Source organism: Eutrigla gurnardus, assembly GCF_963514095.1.
Source record: "Eutrigla gurnardus genome assembly, chromosome: 7".
NCBI classification, from domain to species: Eukaryota; Metazoa; Chordata; class Actinopteri; order Perciformes; family Triglidae; genus Eutrigla; species Eutrigla gurnardus.
This window is the reverse complement of record NC_139921.1, coordinates 16,800,671-16,819,443: the sequence shown is the minus strand read 5'-3', so window position 1 is coordinate 16,819,443 and position 18,773 is coordinate 16,800,671. Positions and strand designations below refer to the sequence as shown.

The following is an 18,773-nucleotide window of genomic DNA, read 5'->3' as shown; positions in this document are numbered from 1 at the left end:
ATTTAGTTTTGTTTAGCTAGTCATTCATTCATTAAAAAAAGGCAAAACTACTTCAGTTGCAAAGTTCCTGTTCCACGTTACATCATAATTTCCTACGGCCCGAGAAGGCAGCATCCGACCTGCATCCTTGAAGAGGTTGCCTTTTGCAGTGGGAGTGTCAGCTGGGACGCATCACACTGAGCCGATCCCAAAACCAATATTTAAACGAACATATGCAGAGCTTCAGCCAAGTTATAGATGTACCGAGGTCAGGAGACCCCCTTTGATTTAACACCAAAAATATTTGTCTTTTTACATTTTCAAAAATATTTAAAATTGTACAAAAACATTTAATTTTGATCCTCCCTCCCTCTCTCTCTCTATCTCTCTCTCTCTCTCTATATATATATATATATATATATTTATATATACACAGTATATAAGTGAAGTATTGTATGTATTTCAAATAACTTTTGCATAAACAATCAAATCTTAATGTTCAACTAAAACTATGTCCAACATCGCTCAATATAAACTTTTCTGTGTCCTCAATAGTAGCCTGACTACAGATCTCCTATTGTCTACTTAAGATCTAAAACTAGGAGAAAAACGAAGAAACCTAAATCGCCTTTTGTACCCGACATTCCTAATTCAAATATAGTGATCTATTAACATTTATTATTCTCAAATAATTCACAAAATTATTCCTTTTTATTTATTTGATTCTATTAGCCGTTATATTTAAACATCTGATTATTGCATTCGCTCCCAAAACATAAAAAGTAGTAACTTATGAAGCTTGACGTTCAAAAACTATCATATGATGTTATTAAAAAAAAAACATGTTGAGTCACAAATACATCCAAAAAGGATAAAATAGTTTTATTTATAGTCTCATAATAAAGGTATGCCTTAACTTGCAAGACAACCGTTGGCAGTATGTACAACATACCTGTAATTTCCATGGAATGGAACAAACAAATATTGATTACGTACACACTAATTTACCTCTGCAAAAAGGAAAGAAAAGAAAGAAAGATAAACGTTCCCAGCACAGGCAAATATTTCAAGGGAAGGCTTTTCTTTGCAGAACTGACACCATTAAAGAGTATACAGTGTTATATACTACACACTGAAATGGACTTCCATTAACAAAAATATAGGTCACTGCCCTTTAACTGCATTGCGTAACATTCAGTATCCATTAGGGGATTCTTTTTTTTTTGTTATAGCCACATTTTATCTGATAATAACAAAAATAGAGGGACAGAAATAGTTGAACCTGTGAAAAATCCACTGAAACAGCAGGTCAACTTGTTCATCCTCCTGTGCTCTCTGGAAAATCTCAAGCCAAACATAAGGGAGATCAGACATGATGGTATGAAATCGATTTCTTTGCATCACTATAAATAGAGGGAATCTTTGATTACACAAACATTTTCAAGGAGAAAAAAACCCCAGCCACCTACACTGAATAAGGAGGGTTGCATCTTGCATAACAGATGTTTTTTTTTTTTTTTTTCGTTTTTTTTTTTTCCAAAAGCAACATCACATTCTTTTCTGGAAAAGTATGAATATTAAAAAGGTTAACTATCCATAATTACCATTTTGTCAAAGGGCGAAAAAGTCTCATAACTCCCAACACATTGCAGAGGTTGTCCAAAACAACCGAAAGAGAAAAATGGATTTTTTTGTGTAGCTTTACTAAAGCGTCATACCATGTCGTCTCCACATTTGATTATGAATGGTTTTCATGAGGTTTGGGGAGAAAAAAAAAGAAAAAGAAAAGAAGCATGAAGTACTTCAAAACTGCAGAGCTGCCTCACTTTTGGGGTCTTAAAAGTTGTTTGCTGGGCCACGAATGGAGTGACGGGATGCTCGCCAGGAGGAAAAAGGAAGGTAGAAGCGTTTTATACATAATAGCACCTCTCTCACACAGTCTCCGCCTTGTCTCCTGGACTTGCGTTAGAAGGCAGGACTGAGTGCGGACAGGTGAGAGGAGTCTGGGCTGGTGGGCAAAAAGAGTCTGTTTGGAGAGCGGGGGGAGGCGGGGGCGGCCGAGCCTAGCTGGGCTCCACGCGCAGCTTCTTTCTGTTGGGCGGCTCGTCCGGCTCTGAGTCAGAGCTGGAGTCGGACCCGCCGTCGAAGGCGGACACCGCGCTGCCTTTGCGGTTTGTGTACAAGCTGCTGTCGGAAGAGTAGTTTGTCTGGAGCTGAGTGTTGCCCTTCGCCTTCTCCAGTGCACGAACTGCATTTCCCACAGACACACAGACAAAGACTGCAGTGGATCAAATCAAATACCGAAAGAGGAACATCGAACTGTGTCGTAAAAAAGGGAAGAACGAGAAGAAGAAGAAAATAACGTACACAATTCCTCTACTTACCCTGCTGCTCCAACAGTGCATTCTGCTTCTTTAAGTCATCGATGTCTTGCTGGTGGGTATGGTTTTTTCGCCTCATGTACTGGATGTACTCAGTGGCTTTGTCTAGAATCTGTGCTCGGGACGCCTGTTTGACAGAACTCTGTCAGCAAAAATTTCAGAAAGCCATGGGGAAAAGCTGCAGTGTCTGTTCGTTCAGGTAACAACATCAATTCAAGACATTCATGCAGTGATCACAGAGTTATACATGTATGTTGCAATTAATATATTAACAAAGAGGACTATACCAGGGGGTCAGCAACCTTTGGCATATGTGCTAACAGTGTCATACTACAATTACTAACTGATCAGGTCTGCAGATATAATGACTCATCTCCCTTGGTTAGGTGGGCTATGCTGCTGAAAGTACACAGAGGACATAAACTGGTCTATCTCAATCTGCATCATGACTATAACATCTTTTTGGACATTTTTGACATATGGAGGACTTTGCTCGCCGAGCCATCTTTTAAAATGAGCCCTCAATTTTCTCCCTTCCTCTCGTTTAGACCTCTAAGATAAAACTGGAATGATGTCCAATTAGGTGGCTGAATATTATGGCATCGGGGATGCAGTTGATGAGCTGCAGACTTAACTTCTGTGGGTAACCATGTGTGCAGAGTGAAAACAGTCAGAGAACTTGCTGGTCATCTGTACCAGAGAAATCCAGACAAAAGCTGCTTTGCATGTGTACGACTAAACGTGTCAACAGCGTGCGGTAATGGAAATAAAGCATTCGTTTGTTGCCGTGCCTCAAAGGACACGCGGGTCAGACGTATGCCAATAGTTACCCTGCATTACCTTAGATGACCTGATGGCCACACTGAAACGTGAATCTAATAGGGGCTCTTTATGTGAACAAGGTTGCTGAGCCCCAAGATAGACAGCCGGCACAAGTCTTACCTTAAAAATGATTCAATAGCTTTGCCGGTAGTTTGAATTGTAGAAAATGCATGTATTTTCCTCTCACCTTCTCCCCTTGCAATGCAGGCACAGAATCTCGTAAACCGTGAAAGCTGTCTTTAATGTGGTCCCTGCGTTTGCGCTCCAGCGCATTGTGATGGGCTCGCTTGTCTGCCTGCAAAGGGAGGGGCAAAGTTGACACTTAAAACGCTGGTCTCATATATTCACAAACACTCAAAGGCAAACCAAGGAAGTCGCGAGAAATGTTGATACTTGATCCCTTTGTGAACATAATACGAGGACAGAGCAACTTAAAGCTGCAATGTGCAAACGCTGCAGCTTTTTAATTGCAAATAAGTAGAATAGCGGTGGTATCTTTCACAGAGCTTCCTTGTGTCCACGTGGCTAAACTTGACTGCCATCATATAGCCGGGACCTGCGGCGTAAGTAATATGTTTACAAGGAGGGGATCTGTTTACAGAATCTCAACTGAAGACGTGCTGTTTGCTTTCAGTAGCTTCAAGGGTTGGACCGGCATGTCCTTGCAGACTTAAAAATTGTCCCTCCACTCAATTTCAAGTCTTTTCTTCTCTCCTCTATTTTAAATGGATGTAAGAGGACAAATAGATGCCAGAAAATCTCCTCTTTAACTCAATATCTTCCAAAGCAAAAATAAAACATGTGATTATGATGATGACAACCCTATTAATCTGTGAATTTCCAGCTCAAATACAGTAACAATGTATAAAATGGCACAAATCTAGTATAGGATGAGATTGTTTTTCATGGGGGAAATAGCTATATATATATATATATATATATTTCTAATTGAGATGTATAGTTGAAACATGAAACAAGAACTCTAAAATCATAGCTTGGTTTTCATATTAAGATTTGAGCTGTCCTGTTGCATTAGAAATGTGAAAAAAAATAGTGGGCTTAACAGGCCTAACAGTATATGAATACTGTGATAAGAGGATCCAAAGCTGGATATCCCAGCTTGATCAAACTGGGAGGGGGAGGGGAATACATGGCTCAGAAATATGTGACCAGATAGAGGATCTGACACGATTTCATAGCATACTCAATTATAACACCACGGGATATTTATGTGCAATTAAATGCAGCTGGTTTGTAAACCACGGGGGAATTTAAATTAGCACGTACAGTATGTTTGCTGTTGCATTTGGCCAATTCGTTTCAAATGCAGTGTCAAAAGTCCTGCGGCAGCACTGGATTTCAAAGGGTCCAGGAGGCTGCAGGGAAATAACAGCTGAACTTGGCATGTAGCTAATCGACCAAACACGAAAACGTCAACACAGATCCGTCTCTAATGTCGTGTTTGCACTGGCGCCGTTTGGGTTTTGTCGCGCGCGGGCTACGTGCAATTACGGTGACATCGCTTGAAGCGGCCAAAATGGACGTTTAAAGACTCGACTTTCACAAAGTTACACTAACTAAATGACACCGACATTGTGCACACCCAAATAAACTATTTTTGAAAAAGCGTAATAAACATAAATCCACCTCCACTATGTATATGCATTGAAATGCATGTGAATTCTATCACTTTAAACAATGACGAATTAATACACCAGTCTCATATATTTACCCCGAATGGACAGTTTTTAAGAAGACTTAAACTTTGAAGCCATGCTCTCAGTAGCAATACATTTTGATATATATGCCTTTTCCGTAACATTTTCTCCCAAGATGTAGCGCAGAAATACCTCAAATGTTACATATGTATTGATATGATCGTCAATTTCAGAAATCCAATGGACTTTTAGGCAAATCTGTCATGTAAACGGTATTATCGTTGCAAACATAAATAGGTAAATTGTCTGTCCATTATAATGCGTATTTACAGTGGCTCTATGGCACACTATCAGTTTCGAGAAGACATTCCGTCTAACGATGTGTAGTTCTAGTAAACGAAAGTCTACGTCGCGTTTGACTGATCCCTGTGCCGTAATGGCATTAATAGACGTGCAATATAATCCAAACGACGGCTGGTTCATCTGGGTTTCGAAAACGACGGCTCACTTGACCTGACTTGACCGTAGTAAAACCACACAACTTCTTCACCAGACTAGTGTGCCCGATTCCACTAACGAACCAGTCATATAGCACTTCACAAAAACACCCATTTCAGATAGCCCGCTGCCGATTTGTCTAAAAACACAGTTTTAGCCGTGAAGCCCAACTAGCTAGCTAGCTAACGTTAGCTCAGTCAGATAGATTAGGTTGGCAGGAATGTTAAAGTTGCTGTTTGGCTAACAATTTGGGCGAGCTACTTCTAGAGGAAACTAAAGCACATACATCGCTGTCGACTTCGATGTCATCGTTTTCGCTCATTCTTCGGTAAACAGGTAGGAGAAAAGAAAACAAGCAGCTGTCAAAACAAAAGTGCAGCGACAACTGGAGGCAAATAACAAAATCTAGCACGGAGCTTTGCTACAGCAGAGACATGACGATCAACGGTTTCTCTACACGTGATTCGCCTACACATGGACGGGAAAACACAAACGGCGCAGGCGCAACAGAACACGGCCTTGTGGGTAGTGAAGTAAATCCCAACAAGCAAGCCGGGGGTTTCCATTGGAGCGGCTTCCTGGACGCGAACTACGTTTCCCAAGAGCCCGCGGATTTGGACGCGCCCACCAAAATAGACCGTTATCTCCTACAAGTTGCAAACACAGCAGCCTCAGGACCCTCAGTGTTATTACTCCCAAATGGATCATCATGTTCTTTGTTGTACAGTTGTAAATGGATATATTAGAAGCAACATTTCGTCAACTTGTCATGTCAGTCATGCTTTAAACATACAATCATGTTTGATGTAAAATTCTCTCTATAGCTTACCTGTCATGCAAACACGATCCTGTGGTATTAAGGAGCAAAATGCATTGTGCTTAAGCATGCTGTTGCAGTGGTCATTGTCAGCAGTGTATGCTACAACAACTAGGCTCTCCTAGCATATGATTATGAGGCCAGATGGTGGCCTAGCTCACTATGGCTGCCCTCCCCCACTCACCATTCACGGCTGCACACTTGCCTCCATAGGAGCTTTAAATAGCTTCTGCAGCAAGCCATCAATGCTTACAAACCTACTGCTGCAGCGTTAAACATGTGCTTTGTAATCAGGAATTTGTTTAATGTGAATAAGACAAAGCACAACATGCTGTTTTACATCCCTAAAAAAACAACATAATTAACACCTACACATTCTTGTTTGACATTCCATTTAATATTTAGACAACAGAGGGTGGCTCCACAGCATATCAGCACATATAACCTGATAACTGACACTGACACTCGAATAAAAACAAGTAAATCAAGCCACAAAAATGTGGCATATTGTCAATAAGAGCAATTCATTGTGTAGTGTCGGAATAATAAAAAAAAATCTGTATTACAATGAATAATTGTCAGCACCCAGACACTTGTCTTGTGGAGAATTGATTCACCCAGTGATTTAAACACTTTTAGATGGTGATATTCAATAAATGGTGATATTCAATGTCATCAATCACTTGCTTGGTCTGTAAATGAGCATCATCCCCATTATTTCTTCTTTTACTTCTTCTGTTTTTAAGTGCGTTGTTCATTCTCATTGCCTTCCAACAACACGGTTTGTTCATTTCCTGACTTTTGTTTATATAGAAATTCAATGACAAGTTGCATCATGTTTTGTTGCATAATAGTGTTTGACCAAGACCTCTTTGCATGCGGAAGCAGCAAGTTAACGTAAAGCTCTTTTTCCTGGAAGAGATTCCATTGAATGTCGGCACGTGAGGTGCATTGAAATGTTGCCCTCTTTAACTTTGACCTAATCCCCACCATGCTTCAGATATTATGCCACAACATTTGAGCCTTGTCCAACACATTTGATCACGCTGTGCGAGTCGTAAATAAAACATGTGTAGAAAGGCCCGAAGTCTCACAATGATAGAGGGCCCCCTGTGAAAAGACTGATAACTCTGCCAGGCAAACTGAATCCTCTGCCTGGTTACATAATAATAATGAGGGTCTGTTTACACATGCAAGTGAGGCCAAATGGATAAAGTGCCTCTTTGGAGGTACAGAAGCAATTCTATTCTTTGCGCATTTTAAAGTGCTCTAATGCCAAGCTTTCCCACGGTGCCCTGGAAAATGAGGAACGCCTCACTATGGAGAGGGTTGACTTTCTATTCCTTTGATATTCTTGTTTTTATTTTATTTTTTATTGTATTTGCTTGTTTTAATGGGTTTTTAAACAATGATTTTAAGGTTTGATGTAAAGCATTTTGAATTGGCTTGTTGTTGAAAGGTGCTGTACAAATAAAATTGCCTTGCCTTGCCTTCCAGTAACTTGGCTTGGAAACTGGATTCACTAGAAATCTGAGTAGAAAATGAAAATGAATGATTTGAGGGTTTGGTTTTGAGAGTTTTCTGGAGTGGATGACTGTGTTTACACCTACCGTGTTGCCATGATCCCATGTGATACAAAGGGGAGGGCTGGGGGTCCAAAAGGAGGCAGGCACAAGAATGCGAGGAGAGATGGAAACAAGAGTGTGAACAAGTGCAGCGAAGTTGCAGAAGCTGGCCTCAACTTAAGGTAAGCAAGTGCCTTTATGTCTTAGCTTATTTCTAAAATGCCTTTGCATTTCAAGACTACTACCGCTTGACTATTATCAGTGGCAAATTCTACAAAATTACTAAAAAATAACAAAATAATAAAGCATCGTGTTCTGTTTAGATACAACCATCTACTGAATTCCAGTGTCACCCAAAAAACGGTCTAAAACACAAAAAATGTTGTTGCACTGTGGGATACATGCTTTTTATTGAGCATGGCCGGTGATCTTATGATACTATGTCACATTTCAGTTGTGGGGTTGTTTTAAACTGCACTACATTTGCCAAGTGCGTTGAATTAAAGGAATATTCCATACAGTGCAACAATAGGGCTCTTGAAGATTTAGTTTAGGTGAAATTTAAATGTGTTAATTGCAATAAAACGATACAATAAGGCGATTGTTTTTTCATTCATCTTATCAACTTTTTTTTTTTTTTTTTTTTACTGTAAAGCATTTGCAGATGATTTGATGGCTTTAATCTGAAGTTGCAGTTACCACATTACAACATTATATTCATCATTTTGGAACAAAACAGTGACTGTCTTAGATTGGACAGAGTATTTGTATTGTGTGAAGTGTGGCTTTAACACCAAAGTTATTAACAAATGCACAGTGGGAGCACAACCCTCCTTAGTATTACAGTAGGATTACATAATGTGATTACAGCACCAACACACAATCAGTTGTAATGCTGCTTTTTCTCTATCAGCTAGTGATGGGCATGTCAGGTGTGTAAACTGCTTCTTCTGTCATTCTTGTTGATCAATGTTAGCCGCCTGACTGTGAGAGAGGTATGAAAAAATTGTGGCTGGCAAAACTTCACATTACTGATATTAATATAGTATTTTGCTGGAATTTTGGCCAGAAGTTTGAGTGCTAAAGCACATTGCATCCTATGAAAGCTGAGTTTGGAATAAAGCGAGTATTGTATCAGGCTGATAAAACCAATTAAATTAAATTAGGAGAAAGTTATTGAGTCACATATCATGAGGAACACTTAAGGAAGCAGTGCATCAATACAATAAGGTAACGCCTCCCTATTGGTTTTGGCAACAGTACAATAATTATTCAAATCCAACACATCAGCAAAGGCATGCACTTGTGAATCAACAATTATATTATACTTTTTATAGTCATGTTGCCTTCAAGAACAACAAAACAACAATTAAAAACACAGGTTCCTTTATTACAATAAACATGGGTACTGTAGTGCTAGCGTACCAAATCCACCGCTGACAATAGTCCCCAACAAATGAACTATTTACTTCGTTTGGAGAATAGCTACAATCCCAGGAGTTATGAGGAATTAATTAGCCTATTTAAACATTAAAAATATATATTATGAACAGGCTTGGGGCTAAGAATCACACAACTGCAGAATTTATTTATTTATTATTATAGTATGTCTATAGTTTTTTTCTATTTATGTTCTTGACTGCAGTACTTTGCTTTATTGTTTATTCTTTTTAATTATTGTGCGTATTGAACACCAAAGCAAATTCCTTGAATGTGAAAACATACTTGGCAATAAACTCTGATTCTGATTCAGAAGTGAGAAAGTATAAAGTATAAGTATAAAGAGATGTTCTAATGCTTTGATGGTTTTGGTCTGTTTGTGGAAATTGTTGACAGTAAGACAAATATGGAATATTTATTTAACTTTATCTGTCAATTTCCAGCAGAAGAACAGTTACAACTTCTAAATTATATTATTATATGTTTAAACTTCTGTTTTTACTTCTATAATTGATGTGTGTGTGTGTGTGTGTGTGTGTGTGTGTGTGTGTGTGTGTGTATTGATGTCTCATAAAAATAATCTCATTCTGTAATTCCATTGCTGTTAATGTATTTGCTTTGCTTTGTGACAGGTGAAAGTGGCAGCACAGTAAACACACAGTCTGGATGAACAACAATGAATGTGACAGAAGCCGACATGGGAATAGCGAACATCTCTGCTGAGGGAAATATCTCTGGAAATGGAAGCATGGGTGTCCTGAACATCCCCCCCTCCTTGAACAAAGCCATCAATATCCTCACCATCGTCATCCTCTTCATCACCATGATTTCCCTCGGCTGCACGATGGAGATTTCCAAAATGAAGACCCATCTCTTCAAGCCGAAAGGAGTAGCCATCGCACTGCTGGCCCAGTTCGGCATCATGCCCATGACTGCTTTCTCTCTGGCCAAAATGCTCCAGATGGATCCCATCAAGGCTGTGACTGTGCTCATCTGTGGCTGCTGTCCAGGGGGAAGCTTATCGAACATTTTTTCCCTGGCCATGAAGGGTGACATGAACCTCAGGTAAACCCTCGTTGATGTATTCACTCCTGACCGAAATGTTCCTACAAAACAAAAGCACGAACCATTTGAGACATTTACATTTCGGGCTTGTCAGTCTACTAATGTTTCTTCTCTCTCTGACATCCTCCCAGCATCGTAATGACCACTTGCTCCTGTATCGCGGCACTGGGTATGATGCCTCTGCTGCTCTATATCTACTGCCAAGGCTTCCCGGGACTGCAAAACGCGGTACCATACGTGGGCATCGTCTCTGCTCTCGCGTTCACCCTGGTGCCGTGTGCCATCGGCGTCGGCATTAATCACTACAAACCAAACTACTCATCAGTCATAAAAAAAGTGAGATTCCTGAAACCACACAAACATAACCTGTTATGCTGTTGCAGAATTGTGATTTGTCATAGGAGGAAAAAGGCAGCATGCAAGGCCCTCGAAACTGAAGCAGCTAAATGGAATTCAGTGCATTTACTACCGTGACATATCTTAGCTTATAAGACAAAGTGTCTGTTGGACACAAGTTGTGTTTTCCACAATTAGTCATCGCATGGTGGGGGTGCAATCTGTGGTCCCAATAAACAGGAACCAGCAGGCCTTAAAGCCTCCAGATCATGTTAAGAGAATTTTTATGCTTTGATGATGAGAAGTACCATGTATCGGGGGAAGAATTGACTCCTGTAACTCCTATTTTCACTTTCTCGACAGGCTGGTCTCAGCATCCTGATAATCTCCGGCATTTTAGTGTTCAGCCTGTCTGGTTTCGCCATCAAAGACGTCATTTGGATGGCCCTCACGCCTGATGTTCTGGCCGTGGCGGCACTGATGCCACTGATTGGCTTTCTGCTGGGATACGTCATGTCTGTCGTGTGCAGGCTCAGTCCACAGTAAGTGACTACACACTAGACGTACCCATCTTTGAGTTGCTTTCTTGATTTTGTTTTGAGGAAAGAAATAGAGAGAAATAAAAGATAATTTTGTGAGCCAATGTTCGTCGTGCCACCTAGGGGATTCTCTTTAATTTGACTCCACTACATTACAGGGGAAATATTGCACTATTTGCTCCCACGTGTTGTAAAAACATAGTTATACTGCTTAGGAAATATTGCATCAGAAATAGTCAAACCCTCACAGGAGCAATGTGTCTGTTCAGTGGCCTTAAAAATGTGTGCATTTGAGTGTAAAATCAAAATTAATGACAAGTGACTCACCTCTTTTTAGATGCAGCAGGACAGTCTCCATGGAAACAGGGTGTCAAAACATCCAGCTGTGCGTTACCATCCTAAAAGTGGCCTTTTCCCCTCAGGTCATTGGACCCATGTTTCTCTTCCCCCTGATATACTACACATTCCAGTGTACTGAGGCCCTTCTTCTGACCCTGTGCTTCAGATGTTACCAAGCATTCAAGCCACCAGCTGAGGGTAACGGTCACAGCTGCCTGTGTTTTTGTAGAGGACGGCTAGGAGGAGAGCTGGAGGGGCCCAGAGGAGCATGTGCACTCTCTCCACACATTTGTAGCCAGCGACCAAACAAAGCAGAAGTCTAATATCACGCTCGTCTTACACAGATGGTGTTGACGTGAAAGCAGGAGAGGTGAAACAGCCGTGACTGCATCACAGAAGACGACCCGGCACTGGAGGAGGGAAATGAGGAAGAGCGGATTCCTACTGAGGATGCAGCGATTCGGTGTCCTCTACGTCTCCACGCCATCTGAATATTCTTCAGTCAGGCCCAAGATACTGATAGAAAGTCTGATGAAGCATGTGCAACTAATACCTTTAATTATTGTTTACGTAATCAATATTTTTGTATTCCAAATATCTGGTGGAAGATTAAAAGCTGCTAATTTTACACCAGCACAATGAGTGAGTTTATAAAATCTAATAATGTGTCGGTTGCTTTTTGAGACTGTATGTTAAAAAGAGAAAGGTCAACCTCAGAGGCTCCAATGATGTAAAAAGAGGTCTAATTAAAAAGGAAGCTGTAGCCGATTTGAACACCTCAAATAATATTTAATCAAAAACGTCCGTATGGTATTTACAGCGTCAAATTAACTTAAAACATTTTTTTACATATATTAAAATACCATCTTCACAAAAACACAAAACAAATCCACTCCTCAGTCCAAAAGTAAATTCAATGGACAGTCAAACAAAGTGAACACTGACATTACATTAATCTTCCCAACCATATTTAGTGTCACATACAACAAGTCTGCAATAGAATCAAAACTCAAGCAGCAAAGTGAAAAGACCTACTTTGTTTTTTTTTGTGTTTTTTTTTTAAGTTTCCAAGTTGAAGCATCAAAAGAAGCCTTGGCTGATCAACAGCGTTCTGGTCACAAATAAATTAAATACACATCTTCGTTTTCCTGTCTTCACTTAAGACAGAATTCTCCAAGCAGCCTAATAAATTAAGGGAATAATATTTTCTGGTGTACAAGTGATGTGTCTGACAAAGCCACACATAGTATCACTAAGCAGTGGAGGCATTTAACAGACATTCATTTTTAAAATTCCTTATTTTACATATTATAGATACCTGTGCATAGAAGTGGAAAGCTAAGGCCATTGGGGGGCAAGGGAACGAAGAGAATACATCTGAACGCTTTGCAAGGGTGAAATGTATCTAACGCACGCCTGAAACAACAAGTGTCTTAAAATATTTACCCTCAATCCAATGGAAAACGCAGCAGAGGGAATCTGGGGTGGACAAGCAGCCTTAAACTGTACAGTGGCATGTGGAATGTGGTGAGTCATGGCTAATAACACCATAAATAATGCTTTATAATCACAAACATCTTTGAAGACAATACTGTAGGTGTGCATGACTTGGACAATAATTTAGATTACCTGGAATTCATGCATCTTTGCCGATGTGCTTCTTAAATGGTGCGATATGTGGTTAATGCAAAGGAACCATAAGATAAGACAATGAAGAGATTAACTCCCAAAATGAGTTTGCAGCTTTGCCCGTTCAACTGATCTACATCAGTCTTTTTTTTCATGAGCCTTTAACACACACACGCCACCTGGAGGTGCCTGTTCTTTCTGTTTTTGTTCTACATTTGCAAACTGAGCTCGGACATTAGACGTACATACGTTGTGTAGGAATCCCTATAGAAATGTAAGCATGTATGTACATGTGAATCCCTTCTCTGTTCTCCTTTGGGATGGACTGAGGAACTATTCTGAGTGACCTGCAGCTTCACTCAGAGCCTCGTCTGTGTTGACAGCTGTGTTGACAAACTCTGAAGAGACATCCCGCTCACCAGTGCAGGTCAATAGCAACGCTGGTCGTCTCGACTTAGTCCAAAGGCTGCTGCGTTTCTCAGGCCTCCTTCAGCAAAGGCATATCTGGTGGCAACAGAGACATTTTGGATCAGTACAAAGTGGGGATTTTAGGCAAGTAAAATTGGTTTGAAGAGGGCTTTACCATCAGAGTAGTCCATCTCAGAGTCCAGAGACAGGCTGTGTTGGTCGCTGCCCGCAGACGGCCTTCTTTGTGAGGATGAAGGAGCTGCAGCACCTGCATGCTCTAGAACCCAGGTGGAGGATGAGGGTGATGGTGATGAGGAGGATAAGGACGGTGGCACAGGGTGGACCACAGCCATCTCTGACTGCTGCTGCTGCTGCTGCTTGAGAGAAGAAGGCCTAGAGGGGCCAGCCTCTGACGCTGTGGCATGCTGGTCCTCAGACAGCACTATCTGGACACGGGACTCAGAGTTGACAGCCGAGGCTCCACTAGCATTCACAGCCTCCTCATAAGAGGGCAGAGTCACCTGGACTCCTTCCACCATGATTGACACGGGCTGGCCGGACACGCCGTGATCACGTCTAAGGTGTGGAGCACCAGAAGAAAGTTAAAATTGGTCAATTTGGCTACTTCCACAACTATTTTACTGAATGTTAAGTGCCTTCCATATCATGAGGGCAGACTCACCGATGGAGGGACTTGAGTTTTGGCTGCAGAAGTACAAACAGCACCACCAGGAGCAGGATTAGGGCCACTGAGCTGGCTGTGGATGCCACTATGGACAAGGCGGGCATCCCTAATGGTAAAGTTGGATTGCGGTCTGTGAGGCAGACAACAGCTGACACAATTATGTGTGCAGAACTTACTGTAATCATTCATCCAATTGTTCAAATGTGCGGTCAAATTCTTACCTTGCTCCATGAGGCAGCTGAGTTTCATTTGGCTGTCCCACTCTCCATACTGACAGGTTAGGTATTTATAGTCCCCCTTCAGAACATAGCCTTCTTCACAGAAATATTCAATCACAGTGCCATGTGAAAGTCTTTGGCATGGCGCGGGGTGACAGGTGAAGCCGCCATTCTCTGGTTGAAATGGAGGCTGGCATACTGTCGATGAAAAGAAAGGGAAACAATAAACACATCAACTCCAAAGCTGTATGTCTTTTCACTAAGCTATCAATCCTACTTGAATGAAAGGGACTATGTTGTGTCAATTTCTAACTACACATCTGAGTGCACAAAATCAATACATGGAGTTCCTTAAGTCTCTATTCTTGTGCCTTTCCTGTCTGTCTAAATATCTTGAGGAATCTTGTCTTTACCATCACTGCGTATACAGCGAGGAGGTTCAGAGGACCAGTGTCCCAGCGTGGTGCAGGTGAGGATTCTAGGTCCATCTGACAGGTAACCAGGGTCACAGCGGTACTCCAGTACTGTTCCCACAGGGAACGAGCTCCTGTTGGTATCTGTCAGATTAGTTGAGCCATGCTGGGCCGTAGAGGGTCTTATACAACCTGAAAAAGAAGGACAACCATCAAAAAGTACAGTTATTAGGTGTAATTCATTTTAATAACAAATACTGGCTTTGTTTATATACTTGAAGGAAAAAAAGTAGAACAGAATAAATAATTATTATATTAACAAAAGGAAAAGACTTTAAAGTGGCAGTCCATAACATTTTCATCTATTTAATTGTCTTTTAAGTTACTATCAAAGAGTGAGTTAAAACAATGGTGATTGATCATGTGACCCACTAATGAAAGTGCTTGTACTTGCTGCTTTGCCCAGAAATAGGATCTCTGTGTCTGTGGCGACATTCCCGCGCAAAATAAGTGACACTTTTTATGTTCAGATGGAGCTACTCATGGAAGCGTATGCTGCGTTTCATTGTAATCAGAAATCGGTAACTTCCAACTGCTGAGTCAGGCTCCCTCTAGTCTAAAGTGTTTCACCGGCGCAGCCAGATACATTTCATCACTGCTGACTCACAATAGAGGATCAACAGCCAGAGAAAAAAGACCATTCAACTTCTAGTCAGAAGAAAAAGAAACAAAAAATGAATGGAAGTGAAGAAGGGCAAGTAAACAAGAAGCAAAGTGACTGCGAACGAGGGGAAACGACGGACCTCCTTTCAGTGTGGACTGGAGCATTTGAAGGCATCGCACAGATGAGAGACAGTCAACAATCTACCTTCAGATTATAACCTTCATCACAGGAATATTGAATGGCAGTGCCATGAGAAAGATATGGAGTCTAGCATAATATCCTTTGCAAGAATGGAAGACAATAAATATGTAGACTCCACTGTTGTATGTGGTTTCACTACGTGACATCTCGGTGCATCTGTATGCAATAAAAACTCTCTTTGTCTCCATCCAAGGACATTAGCAGTATGGTACAATCTGGGCAGCGTGTTGTTCAAATCAATGTTATTAATGCAAGAAAATATTTAAAAGTAGTTTGAAAATGAAACAGAAATTCCTATTGACAACAAAATATAAAAATAAAAACTACTATACTATGAGGAGATTTGTCTTTACCGTCACTACGTATACAGCGAGGAGGTTCGGAGGACCAGCGTCCCAGTGTGGTGCAGGTGAGGATGTTGGGTCCGGCTGGCAGGTAACCAGAGTCACAGCTGTACTGCAGCACTGTGCCCACAGGGAACAAGCTCCTATTGGTGTCTGTCAGATTAGTTGAGCCATGCTGCACTGTAGAGGGTCTTATACAACCTTAAAAAAGGAACAACCATCAAAAAGTACAGTTAATAGCGGTAATTAATTTTTTATAACAAAAACTGGCTTTGTTAATATAACACTTGAAGGAAAAAAGTGGAACATAACCAGTTAAAAGTGCAGTTAATTATTGTACTTTTTATCATTATAAATATAGGTTTGTTTATATAGCACAATTATATTACAGAATACTTCATGGGTAAAGGTTAACAATTAAAATACTATCTCGATGTGGACTGATTTATCCACAAAATCCAAATCTTTATGGCATTATTTTGCTGACAGGCGAGTATTGAAAACCAATGTATTGACCTATTGATATATACAAGTTTGAAGACTTAACAACCTTGGCTCACACAACTGATCTGCATGGGGCCGTCCCACTGGCCGTCCTGACAGGTCAGGTAGTTATAGTCTCCACTAAGCACGAAGCGCTCATCACAGAAGAACTCAATCACAGTGCCATGGGAAAACATCCGGCAGGGGTTTGGGTGGCAGGTGTAGCCTCCATTTTCGGGTTTGGAGAGGGGCAGGCATGCTGATGGGAGAAATAAGTGCAAAATTTTAAAAATGAATTGTGTGAGTTGTTGTTCATACGTAAGCAAAGAGAGCAAAGTGCCACATACATTTGAAAATAACTGAAAATAAATATGTTTCTACTTATGGGAGAAGGATTTTAACTAAGCTCAGCTGATCACAACTCAGCCATTCCTCATTACATTACAAATCAGAAAGAAAAAAAAAACTCTTACCACCACTACGTATACAGTGAGGAGGGTCAGTGGTCCAGCGTCCCAGTGTGGTGCAGGTGAGGATGTTGGGTCCGTCTGGCAGGTAACCAGGGTCACAGCTGTACTGCAGTACTGTGCCCACAGGGAACGAACCCCTGTTGGTTTCTGTGAGGTTTACCCAGCTGTTCTGGACCATATACGGCCTGACACATCCTTGGAAGAGAAGAACAAAGAAGAAGAAATTCTGTGAAACAGCTCAAGCTTTCAGTAGAATAAATACAACAAATATTTTGAGCCTGGTTTGATACACATTAAGTCACCAATGAAGTCACCAGTAATAGAGACACTGAATGACCTTTGGTAACCATCTGTACTAGAAAGGCACCACAAGTGCCCAGAAAATGTCATGGTAGCCCCCTATTATATATTAACAGGTCTATGGGTCACCACAATCAATATGATTAATCTCTTCGATATGATGAATATCCATGACAAATTGTACAGCATTCGTTTTCAAGATACATGGCCATGGAGCAAAGTGTTAAAGGGACAGCGTGTAACGTTTTAAGTAATTTATTAGCTAAAATCAATATCTTCATTCATAAATATGTCCTCATAAGTGTATAATTGCCTCTGGCAATAATCTGACTACATTTAACCATTTGATTTGTATAATGATAAATGCAGATTTTAAAATGTTTCTTGAGCAGAGAAAAGCTTAAATAGAATACAGAAATGATCCATAAGGTTTAGTATTGTAGGCGCGTGCTACACCACATTTGCTTCTTACCTGACCCCTGTCCAGTGGACACTGCAGTCAGTACCAGCAGCAACGAGAAGGACCATTTAGTGGCTGAGGTGTTGGTCCAAAAGGCTTTTGATATGGACTCTGTCATTCCATTGCACATCTTCCCCTGCAGAGTCAACTCAACCTGTTATAATCGAAAATAATGCTATTAGGAGCAGGTAGAAATGTATGATGTTAAAAAAGCAATCCCCTTAGCCATGGCCATATGCTGTCAGCTTCCTGGCGCAGGTACTCTGCAGACCTTGGAAAGCTGCCAACGAAATGGGTGTGATTGTGATACAATGACAGCACTGAGACAAATAACACAAGCAACAATGGTATAATCACTTAGTAAGCTAGCTTGATTATAAACCAATGTCAATTCCTCTCTTTGTTACCTTGAATTATGTCAGCGAAGCAACGACACGAGCTAAATCTACATCCCCATATAAATATAACTGGTTCGGAATGGTTCTGTCTAAGCCAGCGGCTACACACCCATTTTATGTGCTCCTTATTAGCTATTATAGCTAACGTTACGTTTGACAACGCTACATAGAGCCAAAATAAGAGAATTCAGTTATATACCGAGTTATTGATGATTACTAGCTAGCAAATATGCTACCACCTATAACATCCATATCCAACAGAGCACATCATAGCTGATTTCCATTGTTAGGTTAGCTAATGTTACCTAGCATAATCAACATGCTAACGCTAGCTAGTCACGGAAATTGCTCGTCGGTTAGCGTCACCTACCAAAATCACTGCCCCGAATCCTCCACCCTCGCTTTCTCACTCTGTAGACATTTATCAACGATCTCAGCTACCCCGACGACATTTAACTTTACTCTTGAACGACTATAATGCGATTTAACGAACCGAGCGGTACTGCTACAGCTAACCTCTAGCTAGCGCTGTAGTATCGGCTAGCCTTTTCTTTTTACCCGCTACGCTAGCTAGCTAGCTGCATCGATTAAAGCGTCACTGACGCTGCTTCGATTTCGCCCAGCAGCCATAGTAACCAATGCACATTTCCATAGTGACAAC

The 18,773-nt window shown here is 40.9% G+C and overlaps 3 protein-coding genes across 4 annotated transcripts; 1 reads left to right on the top strand and 2 right to left on the bottom strand.

Annotated features, from left to right (window-relative positions):
• Window positions 1-836: 836 nt before the first annotated feature.
• Window positions 837-5,798, bottom strand: LOC311015961 (protein max-like). Of its 2 annotated transcripts, none has more exons than XM_084013401.1 (4): window positions 5,625-5,798; window positions 3,370-3,477; window positions 2,364-2,502; window positions 837-2,227 (listed from the first exon to the last, which is right to left on the bottom strand). In XM_084013401.1, the coding sequence occupies exons 1-4, from the start codon at window positions 5,658-5,660 to the stop codon at window positions 2,043-2,045; spliced, it is 468 nt and encodes a 155-aa protein (XP_083869527.1). In that variant the 5' UTR covers window positions 5,661-5,798; the 3' UTR covers window positions 837-2,042. The 2 variants fall into 2 exon arrangements, with proteins under 2 accessions (XP_083869527.1, XP_083869528.1); XM_084013402.1 differs by having other exon boundaries at window positions 2,364-2,487.
• Window positions 5,799-9,787: 3,989 nt separating this feature from the next.
• On the top strand, window positions 9,788-12,053 carry slc10a1 (solute carrier family 10 member 1). The gene is made up of 5 exons (XM_084013580.1): window positions 9,788-10,225; window positions 10,357-10,561; window positions 10,925-11,103; window positions 11,438-11,637; window positions 11,784-12,053. The coding sequence occupies exons 1-5, from the start codon at window positions 9,837-9,839 to the stop codon at window positions 11,822-11,824; spliced, it is 1,014 nt and encodes a 337-aa protein (XP_083869706.1). The 5' UTR covers window positions 9,788-9,836; the 3' UTR covers window positions 11,825-12,053.
• Window positions 12,054-12,207: 154 nt separating this feature from the next.
• LOC311016548 (sushi domain-containing protein 4-like) lies at window positions 12,208-18,646 on the bottom strand. Its single transcript, XM_084014300.1, has 10 exons — window positions 18,483-18,646; window positions 17,727-17,868; window positions 16,958-17,149; window positions 16,552-16,743; window positions 16,011-16,202; window positions 14,793-14,984; window positions 14,383-14,577; window positions 14,159-14,291; window positions 13,652-14,052; window positions 12,208-13,572 (listed from the first exon to the last, which is right to left on the bottom strand). The coding sequence occupies exons 2-10, from the start codon at window positions 17,842-17,844 to the stop codon at window positions 13,547-13,549; spliced, it is 1,641 nt and encodes a 546-aa protein (XP_083870426.1). The 5' UTR covers window positions 17,845-17,868; window positions 18,483-18,646; the 3' UTR covers window positions 12,208-13,546.
• Between the last annotated feature and the right edge of the window lie 127 nt (window positions 18,647-18,773).